Source organism: Mesocricetus auratus, unplaced genomic scaffold (assembly GCF_017639785.1).
Source record: "Mesocricetus auratus isolate SY011 unplaced genomic scaffold, BCM_Maur_2.0 Super-Scaffold_100676, whole genome shotgun sequence".
NCBI lineage: Eukaryota > Metazoa > Chordata > Mammalia > Rodentia > Cricetidae > Mesocricetus > Mesocricetus auratus.
In genome coordinates this window covers 103266264-103278243 of record NW_024429266.1, presented here as the reverse complement: position 1 = coordinate 103278243, position 11980 = coordinate 103266264, and the positions used below count along the sequence as shown (strand labels likewise).

The following is an 11980-nucleotide window of genomic DNA, read 5'->3' as shown; positions in this document are numbered from 1 at the left end:
CCGCAGCCCCAGGTGCAGGGAAAGGCTTCGGGGAGAGGGGGACACGGTGGTGGCCATAGCTCCGGGTGGCAGGTGCAGGAAAGCAGGCAGGGGCGCAGTGGGGAGCCAAGGCAGGCTTTGGAACCCTCTGAGGAGCAAGGCCACTCAGGGATGAGATTTGGCAAACCGGGCAGGTATGCGGTGTGGTGCAGATGGTGGAGGCCTGGCCTGGGAGGGAGGAGGAGTTGGCGGTTTCCAGAAGGTTCCAAAGGGACAACCTGCCGTATCTGGGGAGCCCCAAGCATTTCCCGGAACTCACTGTCTGCGGAGGCCCCAGGACCGGGAGGTGCCAGGCACGCGGAGTGCCGGGGGCTTCGTCCCCATCTGTCCCCGACCGGCTCCAACACGTGTCGCGCGCGCCCCTTGTAGCTCGCGCGCGCCCTGGCCATGCGCACGGGGATGCGCGGCGGGGACGCGCACGGCGGAGCCCGCGAGGCGGCGGTGGCGGCGGCTGGTGGCGGCTCCGAGCGGCCCCCGTGCCCTGTCCGAGGCGGAGCCGCCCAGGTGAGTGGCACCGCTGCAGTCCGGGGACCCCCCCCCCGACTCTCCTCGTGCACTCCTCTCCAGCCCCTCTGCACCCCCGGGAAACTTCGGGGTCCTCCCCGCCTCCGGGAATGCAGAGCCGAGGGGACTGAGGGGCGCATCCCCGGAGCACCCTGGGGGACGCGGAATGGGGATGCGCACTGCGGCAGGGGGACACCCGGGATGGAGCTGCGGCTCGGTGCCTGCGATCCCCTGCCAGCCAGTGCAGGGCAATGCACGCGAGGTGAATTGGGGGGGTGTCTGCACGCGGGACTCGCTCACATTTGGGGTCCCGATCCCGTGAGGAGGGACCGGGTGCTAGGCAGACCCCCCCCACACTCTTCAGGCCTGTGTCCCGGTAGCAGCCAGGGCTGTGGGGGCGTCTGTCCATCCCATCCCGGAGGCCAGGCCTGTTGTACCCTGGGTCCTGGGGCCTGGCCAGTGAGGCCACTGGGCCCCATTCAACAAGTTGAGAGAGGCAAAGCTTGGGTTCCAGTCGGCCAAGGGTTCGTGTTCACACCCCACCTCCTGAGTGAGGACTCCCAACGCCTGAGTTCCTAAGACAAGGATGTCCCTCCTCCCAATGGGGAGGACTCAGAACTTGGGGGTCTGGTGCTTTTGGGAACCGGTGTTGGTGCCAAGCAGCTTTGGGGAACACTCAGAGCGCAGGCCATGCCTGAGACCCCCCACCCCCAGCCTGCAGTTTGGTTGTGGGGAAGGCTGTTGGAACTCGGAACCTGGTGGGGACTTTTCGCACAAACAGATCTGTCAGGCCGAGGGTAGCCAGGGAGGGCTCCGGGAGAGGCACCCAGGCCACAAAGGTTGTAAGAAGGGGGTTAAGGGGTGCATGGCGAGAGGGAGAGGGGCAGCCCTGGCCGCTTCCCCTCCAAGCAGCAACCGCTTCAGTGGTGTCAGGCGACCCCATAAGCGTCCCTGTCACGCAGACACCAAGTGAAGTGGGCACCCACGATGGGGTGGGGAGCAAGTGGGGGTCCCCTTAGCCTCCTAGTCGCTCTTCTGTCCCTGGTTCCTTCCTGCAATTGACACTCCATCAAGGCAACCACCCCCACCCCAGGATCAAGCGCCATGATGGGTATCATCAGCATCTGTGCATCATGCCTGGCTGGCCTCAGTGTTCCCATCTGTAGAGTGGGGGTGGCCGCTGCTACCATCCACCCCCAGACGCAGCTAGGCTGTGGTCGCGCCTCGAAGGGTGGGCGCACACAAGGTCCCAAAGCTGAGATTTTTGTGCCTCTACCCACAGGGCTGTCACTCCAGGGCACTTCTGAGTCACTATCGACTCACCAGGTAGGAAGCCTTTTAGCAGAACTTCCCAGCAACCTTCGGGGCAGGGGTGTGGGCAGCCGGGGTGAGCCGCCCACCACCTCCCCTGTCAATCATGAGCCTTGAGAACACTGAAGGGTTGGGACTTAGTAAAAACAGGGCTGGGGTGACTCTGGAATTCCAAAGCTCAGGTGAGTGATCTGACCCCCAGTCTCCTTCTCCCCCTCCCCCGAATGAGGCCGTTTCTGCTCTCAGGGCCAGCTGGTGAGCAGAGACACTGTGTACTAGGGGTTCAAGCGGTTGCAAATCTAGAAGCTTCCTCTCCTTCCCTGCTGTGGCGGGTGGTGGGGATCTACTACTCCCCTTGGGCACAAGCTACTAAAGAAATTAGGTCAGGAGGCCCCCCCACCCCCTAAAACAGTGGACAGGGACCCATGGCAGATGGGAGGCTAATTAGGACTTTAATGAATTGTCATGGATTAAAAGCCCCAGGAGGACCTAGATCTGGGACAGGAGAACGAACGAACCAGCCCTGGAGGTTGGGGGGCTGGGAGAGTGTCCCCGAAAGTGCACTCAGAGAGGAGGGGGCTTGTGGAACTGTCCTCATCCCATCTGTCTTCACCCCACTTTATCCCTATACTATTTTTGTGGTGGGGACCGGTTGGTGACGGACAGGAGCCTGTCTTCCCCAACCACACAGCCTCATCCCTCCCTTCCCAGGACAGGCCTCAGTGTCTTGTGGCCCAAGAGGGGACTAGCGACCAGGAGACACTCTGTCTCCCCTTGGACTGAACACTTCTTGTCAAATTGTCCCCAGATTCTGTAGCCAGAGAGAGCTACCTCCCAGACTGCTCCCAGGGGCCTCTAGCAGGTCCCCACAGCACCGTTTCTGCAGATATCAGACCTCAGGACCCGGCAGTCAGCACCTACATCCTCCAGCAACAGGAAACAGTGCCTGGCTGCCAGGAGACCACAGACCACTCCCTCCTCCAAACCACGGTGGCCCTGGGTGATCGTCCCCCAGGCTGCTGGAAGAAGCCACCACCTGCCACAGGGACACATGTCCTCCTCAGATCCGTGCAGGAGAGGCTAGCCCAGAGAGCACTGATCCCCAGTAGCCTCATTGTCTGGAGGCCCAGCATTCTGGGGCTCCTGGCCCCTTCCAGGAAGAGACCTGTCCCCAGGGCCCAGGATGGTTCCATTTCTAAAGGCCAAGAACAGCACCAGGCATAGAGTGAGCATCCACTAATTGTTTATTGAGCGAGTGAGTGAGTTGGAGACTTACTCCTAACCTAGGCAGCACCCAGTTGAAACTTCTAGAAGCTAGCCAGTCCATGGAGAAGCTTCTAGGCTGAGTTCTCCTTCACACCCAGCCCAGGAGTCCTGTTTGGCCTCCAGCAAAACGGGAAACTGAGGCTCTAAGAGAGACGAATGTCTCTGCCCACAGAGGCACGGTTGAGCAGACCCTGGCCCTGGGCTCTGTGTGTGCACATGTGAACACATGTGTTGGCACTCCCCTTCCACCAGGGGGTCCCAGGTATGGAGCTCAGGTCGCCATGCTTATTTCTGACCATGCCAGAGCATTCTCTTGCCCTGTATCCCTCCATGGTTCCCTATTGCCCCAGGCACTGGTACAGGAGTGACCTGATCCCACGGTGCTACCCATCCCTGGCCCTGCAGCCGAGGACTTACCTCCTCCCGGAAGGTTTTCCAAACCTTCATCTGATTTATTTTTCTGTTCATTTGTCCTTCGTGAGCGACAGGAATGGGAGGCAGCTGGCCACCAAGTGTGGGACTCCGTGATAGGAAATGTCCCAGAATGGGGGAATCCGGGGACAGGACAATGATTTGTGGATCCCCAGGGACTGGAGAGGGGAAGGGGTGACGGATGATGGAGCTGGGGGGACCCTTTTGGGATGATGGAAGTTTGAGATAGAGGTGTTTGTTGTGTGTACTAAGAGGTCCTGGGTTTCCTCTGGAAACCGTGGGGCCTGAGCTAAGGGTTGGAAACGCAGTCACTGGACAGGCTGGACCCTGCACAGCCTGCCCGGCTCCCAGGCCTTGCCAAGGCCACTGCAGTGACTTCTCATGCATATTAATGAGCTGTGTCCTTGAAGCCATAGGCTTGGCTCTTCCTTCCACAGGTCCACAAGGGCTTACCAGACCCCTAGAGCCCAGCAAGGGCGATCTCAGGAGTGGCTGCATGACCCAACCCAGGCAGCAGACATCAAGGTTCCACCAGGGATGGGGGTGAGGGAGAGGCCAGAAGGTTCCAGATTCTGGTCCATGAGACAGCTGTCTGCTCCTATTGTCTGGTGCAGAGCCTCAGAGGGGCCTTTGGGGACAAAAACTGTCCCTTTGTTTATCCTTTAGTTTTGCAGTGTTAGGAATGGAACCCAGGATCTCTTTCGCTAGACCAGTGCTTCACCCCTGACCACGCCCCCCAGGCCCTCAGTGGGGGATTCTAGGCGGGCTTCTCCCCCCCCCCCAGCCACACTCCAGTCCTATTTTCCTGTTTTACATTTTAAAAAAAATTTTAGTTGTTTTTTTGTTTCTTTGTTTTTTCAAGACAGGGTTTCTCTGTGTAGCCCCGGCTGTCCTGGAACTCGCTCTGTAGACCAGGCTGGCCTGGAACTCACAGAGATCCGCCTGCCTCTGCCTCCTGAGTGCTGGGGTTAAAGGAAAGCACTGCCATGCTTGGCTAGTTGTCCCCCAGATTTATTTATTTATTTTATGTGTACAGTATGTTGCCTGCATGTCTGACTGCACCACATGTGTGGAGTGTCCCAGGAGACCAGATGAGGGAGTTGGCCCCCCTGCAAACGGAGTTACAGGGGTTGTGAGTGGATGCTGGGACCCAAACCCAGCAGACCATCAGGAGCTCTAGCCCCTTCCCCTTTTTTATTTGGAGAGGGTCTCCCTAAGTTACAGCTTGTCCGGAAGTTCACAGTCCTCCTGCCTCAGCGTCTGGGGTCCTGGGATAGCCCCCAGTAGGTCTGGGGCGTCTTTTTATTTTTATTTTTTTGACAGAGCTGCCAGCACCCGGTGGGGTGTCTGGGGGTGGAGCAAAGCACCCCTTTTTCTGCCTGGGTCAGACAATGAGGAGCCAGGACAGCCGGGAGCCGCCACATGTGAGATTGGGATTTGAGGAGCTAATCTGGGAGATGCCAGAGATGGAGTCCTCCATCCTGGAGTGGGGCAGCATTGAGGGGAGCCCAGGGTGACTCGCACAGGACGGAAGGTGACCATTTACCAAGTCCTCTCACTTGTCTGCACTTGGGAGACTGGGGCAGGGGCATTGCTGACAGTTTAAGGCCTGCTGGGGCTATAGTGTCTCAGAAGCCACAGAGATGGTTTTGCGGGTGTCCCTCTCCGAAGCCACAGAGGGTGAAAGGATTGGTGTCAGCTCAGGGCTCCGAATCAGCCCAGGACCCTCAAGACAAAGCTCTCAGCACAAAGGAAATATATCTGCCCCAGAGGACAGAGGGACAAACACAGGAGATAGAGGACAAGGAAGAAGGGGAAGGCTACTTCTGGATAGAGAGGAGACAGGAGGACCCATAGGAAAATGGTGGTTTACAAAGGTACAAGAGGAACCCCATGCTAGAATGAGGGGTCTGTATTAACTGGGCATATTAATTAGGAGAGCCAAAGGGGGCTTTTGATTGTTGGACTTCAATATGTTGGTAGTTGGACCTTGATGATCAGCCTTAGGAGGACCAAGTGGCCAGGACCTTGGGTGCTGGCTTTGGAATGTAATCTGACAGTTTAGCAAGGAAGGCCTGCCAGAGACATGCTTGCCCTGCTCTGGAGGGGCAAACAAGGGACAGAGAAACCAGCCCATCCAACTGCACCCCACAGCCCCCTTCCCAGTGCCCACGACACCCTCTCCCTGTCTTCGTCAAAGTCAGGGACCTCATCCCAGAGGCCCAGTACCCAGTGGCAGGAGAGCCCCTGGAATTCCGATTCCCCACATCACCAGGGATCTGGAGCCTTCTGCTGCTTCTGGGTTTCAGAGGCCCAGAGAGGGTTTGCTCTTGCCTGGAGTGTCCTCTCAGCTGAGAGGAACGAGATGGGGAGATGGATTAGGAGCCTTGACTGCCATCCACCTACCCCAGCAAACGCCAAGAGAGGGCAAGCTTGCTCCTTCAGGCACACAGTAATAAGGGGCCAGGCGCTTCAGATGGCCGCCCCCCCCCCCAGCTCCTGTGGCTTTGCTAACACGCCCTGCAGAGGAGATGACAGGGCCGGGCCTGCCGGGAGAGGTTAGAGTTGAGAAACTAGGTCACCCTTTGCGTGGCCCCTGCTGCGGTGGCACACAGCTCTGCTGTCCCTGCGTGGTGGAGTAATTATAGACAAAGTACCTGCCAGCGCCCTGAAGGCATCTGGTGACCAAGGCTAGAGTGCATGCAGGGGCCATCAGGGACGGTGCAGGAGGCAGTGACAGACAGACTCCTGGCCTGCCAGTCCGTGGCACCGGCTATCAGACTGGAGGCAGAAACAAGGAGGAGTAAGTAGGTGTTCAAGACCACCCACATAGATGGTTCCAGGCCACCCTGGGCTACCTGAGGCTCCAGCTCAAAGACACAGCTGGGGAGGGGGGAAGGGCTGGGGTCCAGGAGTGAGCACTGGTGTGGCTTGCAGAAGGCTGTGAGCAAAGAGGCGATAGGGAAGGCTCAGCCGTGAAGTGCTTGGGGCACAAGCCTGAAGATCTGAGTTCAAATCCCAGCCACCCACTTGAGAAGCCAGCACCGAGAAGTAGGAGGGTCCCTGGGGACCCTGGCTGGACAGCCCAGCCCAGTCAGCAGATTCTGGGTCCCACTGAGAGACTCTGTCTCCAAAAGCGGAGAATGAACGCCAAGGACTGCATCCCACACTGGGCTCCAAGCGTGCGGACACACACCACGGAAAGACAGACAGACAGGGAAGGTTCTAGGCGGGGCTCCACCTTGACCACGCCCCAGCCCCTCACTGGGGAGCCTAGGCGGGGCTCCACCCTCCACCCTGACCACGCCCCAGCCCCTCACTGGGGACTCCAGGCAGGGATTCTCCTCCGCTCCTGTGCCTTCCAGTCTGTCCTCAGAAGCCTGGCATACTCAGTCGCCAGGGCTGCCAGTCCGCTCTGCGGAACACTAAGAAGACAGGCGGACCGGCGCAGACTGAGAGGTCTTGCCTGGGCTTCAGCTGCTAACATGCCATCAGTAGCTGCCTGGCAGATGGGAAGCCGCGCTAGGCCCAGGCGGTCCAGTGCTGCTGCCCCTCCCCCACCGGGCCCCTGGGTCTGGGAGGAACCGTGGTGCAGCGTCGCTGGGCAGGCACTGCAGGAAGTCTCAGTATCACCGGAGCCTTGGCCTCCCGCCCCTCTGGCCCTCCCTCCCACCAGGAGTCAGGGTCTTTGCTAGAGTAACCCACAGCCTGGGGCCACGAACTGGGTGTCCACGGAGGGAGGCGTCCTGTGCCACAATTCCAGACTGCAGACAGTCAGACACAGGGTGTCCACTAGGCCTGGCATACTCGGGTCCTTCGAAGGCCCTGGGCAGGGTCCTTCTTGTCTCTTGGATTCCGAGGCTCCGGTATCACACAGCTCTGCCTCCATCTTTAAGGTTAGTCTTGACTACATAGTGAGTCTGAGGTTAGCCTGGGCTACAAGAGAGCTTGTTTTGTCATACTTGTGTGGATGGCCCGCTCTGCTCTGTGTTTCTGCTGTCTGTCATGCACACTGTCACCGTGGGTATCCATGTGCAGGCTTCCCGGATGGGCTGTCATGACATGTCAACGTCCCTGGGCGTGGCCATGGATAATGATGCCATGTTCCCCCTTCCCATTCCAGGTGTCCTGGACGATGCTGGCGTGGCCCTAGGCCCAGACCCTACACCATGACCTGCTGGCTGCGTATGCTGGGCCTGCACCTGCTTCTGCTGCCCACGGCGCCCCCCCTGGCCGCGGGCTGTCCGGCGCGCTGCGAGTGCTCGGTGTCCACCCGCACAGTGGCCTGCGGCCGCCGCCGGCTGACAGCCATCCCCGAGGGCATCCCGGCTGAAACACGCCTGCTGGAGCTCAGCCGCAACCGCATCCGCTGCCTGAACCCCGGGGACCTGGCCTCGCTGCCCACCCTGGAGGAGCTGGACCTCAACCACAACGTGATCGCCCATGTGGAGCCCGGGGCCTTCGCCAACCTGCCCCGCCTGCGCATCCTGCGTCTCCGTGGCAACCAGCTGAAGCTCATCCCGCCCGGCGTGTTCACGCACCTGGACAGCCTCACGCTGCTGGACCTGAGCGAGAACAAGCTGGTCATCCTGCTGGATTTCAGCTTCCAAGACCTGCGCAGCCTGCGGCGACTGGAGGTGGGCGACAATGACCTCGTGTTCATCTCCCGCAGGGCCTTCGCGGGGCTGCTGGGGCTAGCCGAGCTCACCCTGGAGCGCTGCAACCTCACGTCGCTGTCCCCCGAGTCGCTCGGCCACCTGCGGGGCCTGGGCGCCCTGCGCCTGCGCCACCTGGCCATCGCCGCCCTGGAGGACCAGAACTTCCAGAAGCTTCCGGGCCTCTCACATCTGGAGATCGACAACTGGCCTCTGCTGGAGGAGGTGGCCCCGGGGAGCCTGCGAGGGCTGAACCTCACGTCTCTGTCCATCACGCACACCAACATCACGGCTGTGCCGGCCGCTGCGCTGCGACAGCAGGCCCACCTGACGTGCCTCAACCTGTCGCACAACCCCATCGGCACGGTGCCCCGGGGCTCCTTCAGGGACCTGGTGCGCCTGCGCGAGCTGCACTTAGCCGGGGCCATGCTGGCTGTCATAGAGCCGCAGGCCTTCGTGGGGCTGCGGCAGATCCGCCTGCTCAACCTCTCGGACAACCTGCTGTCCACGCTGGAGGAGAACACGTTCCATTCGGTGAACACGCTCGAGACGCTGCGCGTGGACGGCAACCCGCTGGCCTGCGACTGTCGCCTGCTGTGGATCGTGCAGAGGCGGAAGACCCTGAACTTCGACGGCAGGCTGCCCGCCTGTGCCACCCCCGCCGAGGTGCGCGGCGACGCCCTGCACAACCTCCCGGACTCGGTGCTCTTCGAGTACTTCGTGTGTCGCAAGCCCAAGATCCGGGAAAGGCGGCTGCAGCACGTGACCGCCACGGAGGGGGACGACGTGCGCTTCCTGTGCCGCGCCGAGGGCGAGCCCACGCCCACGGTGGCCTGGGTGACGCCGCAGCACCACACGGTGACGGCTGCCAGCCGGGGCCGGGCGCGGGTGCTGCCTGGGGGCACGCTGGCCGTCGCGGATACGCGGCCCCAGGACAGCGGCACCTACACGTGCGTGGCCAGCAACGCCGGGGGCAATGACACGTATTTCGCCACCTTGACTGTCCAGCTGGCTGCCAACCGGACCCAGGGCGATGGGCACAACGAGACACAGGTGGGCGTCCGGTTCCCGCTGGACCTCACCACCATCCTGGTGTCTACCGCCATGGGGTGCATCACCTTCCTCGGCGTGGTCCTCTTCTGCTTCCTGCTGCTCTTCGTGTGGAGCCGAGGCCGTGGACAGCACAAGAATAACTTCTCTGTAGAATATTCCTTCCGCAAGGTGGACGGTCCTGTGGCCGCGGCCGGCCAGGGCGGCGCACGCAAGTTCAACATGAAGATGATCTGAGCGGGCCCGTGGTGGGCTGGCGGGAGAGCCCCTCGGACCTCCATGCAGTCCCAGATAACCTCCACCTACGCGTGTTTTTTACCCAAGGGTTAGCAGCCAGCTCACGGGCAGAACTTCGTTTTTGTAGACGTCTGCAGGACTGGTTTTGAGCAGATCACACCTTTTGCAGTTCTTGAAGTGTTTTCTATCAGTTTCAACCTGTCTCTTTCCTGCTGTGGATGCAGGCTGGGACACTCAGGGTCCAAGGTTCCCTACTCAGCAGTCAGGTCCGCAGATGTCCTGGTGGGAGGCACCTGTGCACACTGGACAGACACAGCACTTACAGTAGGTGTGCTCACGGTGACACAGTTTGGCATACACAGGGCCCAAGGCTGCAGGGCCCCTGGCTGTGCAGTAGCCCAGCTTTGTTCACTGCCACTCAGCCATAGGTCAACTGGGGCTGCCCCAGGCCCTGCTGAGTGGCTGGAGTCACAGAGGAAGCCCCCATGCCCCCAGGAACTTCCACCTGCCAGGAGAAGCCATGTTCCCATGTCCCTAGAGACCCCCCACCCTACCTAGCAGTGCTGGACATCTGCTCGCTGGAGGAGTAACTACGTGGGTCCTCGAGACAGGCCAGCCATATCCACTCAGCTGCTCTGAGCAGGGTGAGCAGCAGGGGCTCACACCTGGGAGCCTCTCCAACCAGGTTCCTTCCCGGGCACCCACTTCTGCCCCTTCAGCTAGGGCATTGTTGAGGGAGGGGGCAGAGGCACTGTAGGGCTTGGCCAGTTCTCCTGCCCTGCCACGCTGTGACACCAGTGGGCCACTTGGTCTGAGCTCGCAGCTGAGGCCGGGTCTCACGGAGCCCTCCTGACTGTCTAAAGGCAGCTTCGTGGAATCGAAGACTCACACTAGCTTGACTGCTCTGAACTTGGCTGGGAACACGGGGACCCTTTGGTCCTGCCCCTCCCAACCTTTGCATCACACACAAACTGGTCAACAGGACACGTGACTGGGTGGATTGGCATTTCCCATCCCTGAGCAGGACAGGAATGACCCCTTTGGTCCTGGAGCATCCTCTTAGCCCCTGTTGCCATGGCAACCCTGGGGCCCCTCAAACCAACCAATGAAATCCAAGTGCCTTTAGAGTCATTAAAAGACAGGAGGGGTGCACTCATGGCAGGGTTAGGGGTCACAAAGTGTCAGTACGCTACATTGGGGTTCTCCATTCCCAAGCTCTATCCTCACCTGGCTGTGTTCTACTGAAATCCAATAAAACAGACTGATTTAATACAAAAGTCAGATTTTATTATTGTTCCCATGGGAGGGGCGAGGGGAGACAGTGTTTGGGTCCCTCACTCAAGGCTCTGGCTGCAAGGGTGACCCAGGAGAGAACCTGGAGGTGGTGTGGAGGCCAAGGCATGAGGATCAGGAGTTCAAGGTCAGCCTCAGCTGCGTAACAAACTGGAGGCTGAGCTGTTTCTAGACCTCAGAGCCGAGGCTGGGGCTCACATAGCATGCTGGAAACTTTAGTTCTACCTTACCTTACCTCAGACACAGGGTATGGACAGCAGCTGCGGGACACGCCTATCATCTCATCAGGAGCTAAGAGCTCTAGGGCAGGTGGGCTACAGAGAGATAGTTTCAAAACAAATAGGAAAGACTGGGAAAGTGTAGGTGGCCATGGCAGGCTGTGGAAGCCAGATGGGTGACACCTTTACAGTGCAGAGGGGCCAGTGACTTTCCCGTGGCCATACAGCAGACAGACCAGGGCTGAGAGAGTTCTCTGGCAGACAATCCGCAAGCTCTGTGGCTGGAGAGAGGCACCCAGGACGGTCCCACGGTGTGCCTTGTGTGTAGCTCCCCTAAGTGGTCGCTGAAGCTCTCGGCTGACACTAGCCTGTCTCCCCCATAGGTGGCAGGTGTAAGCCAGCATGCCCATCTTTGCGCCTCCAGTACCCCTGACTCAGGGCTTGCTCACATCAGGGTCTCACCTTCAGGCTCTGTCCCAACATCCCAGCCTTGAGGGTGCCAAAGGTGGAGAGGCCCTGGGAAGGCAGGCCCTGCCCACACTGGGCCCTGCCTAACAGTTGTCCTAAACGCCTTTCCACCTGGGTCTGACATTCTCTTGTCAAGGGTGAGTTGCTGCAGGCCCCTGCTAGTGTTGGGGGCTGAGTTCTTGGGGACCAGGACCTGTATGCAGAGGCTCATCTCTGTGTCCTCTGGGCCTGACATTATCCCTGTCCCAGACATGGCATGGGTGCTTCCCCGTGTCCTGAGAGATGACTGACGTCCTATGGGAGAAATAAGTTCGGGGAAAGCAAGCAGCCCATGAGGACCACGCAGCAGCATTAAGCTGGGGTCACAGAATTAGAGTCCAGGTGTGCCCTCCATCTCAAGGGGTCCTTGGAGACTTCATCAATCTCAAAAGGTACCTTTACCTCTGTCATTCTCTGCCTACATGTGCCCCCAAATCCCCGCATTAGCAAGAGTAACTGTCACCCACT

The 11980-nt window shown here is 59.9% G+C and overlaps 1 protein-coding gene across 3 annotated transcripts; it reads left to right on the top strand.

Moving 5' to 3' along the window:
- The first annotated feature begins 461 nt into the window (after nt 1–461).
- On the top strand, nt 462–10771 carry Lingo3 (leucine rich repeat and Ig domain containing 3). Of its 3 annotated transcripts, none has more exons than XM_005083283.4 (2): nt 462–543; nt 7676–10771. In XM_005083283.4, exon 2 carries the CDS (start codon nt 7722–7724, stop codon nt 9492–9494), a length of 1773 nt encoding a protein of 590 aa, XP_005083340.1. In that variant the 5' UTR covers nt 462–543; nt 7676–7721; the 3' UTR covers nt 9495–10771. The 3 variants fall into 3 exon arrangements, with proteins under 3 accessions (XP_005083340.1, XP_040593310.1, XP_012978368.1); XM_040737376.1 differs by lacking the exon at nt 462–543 and adding an exon at nt 582–805; XM_013122914.3 differs by lacking the exon at nt 462–543 and adding an exon at nt 908–2036.
- Nucleotides 10772–11980: the final 1209 nt, after the last annotated feature.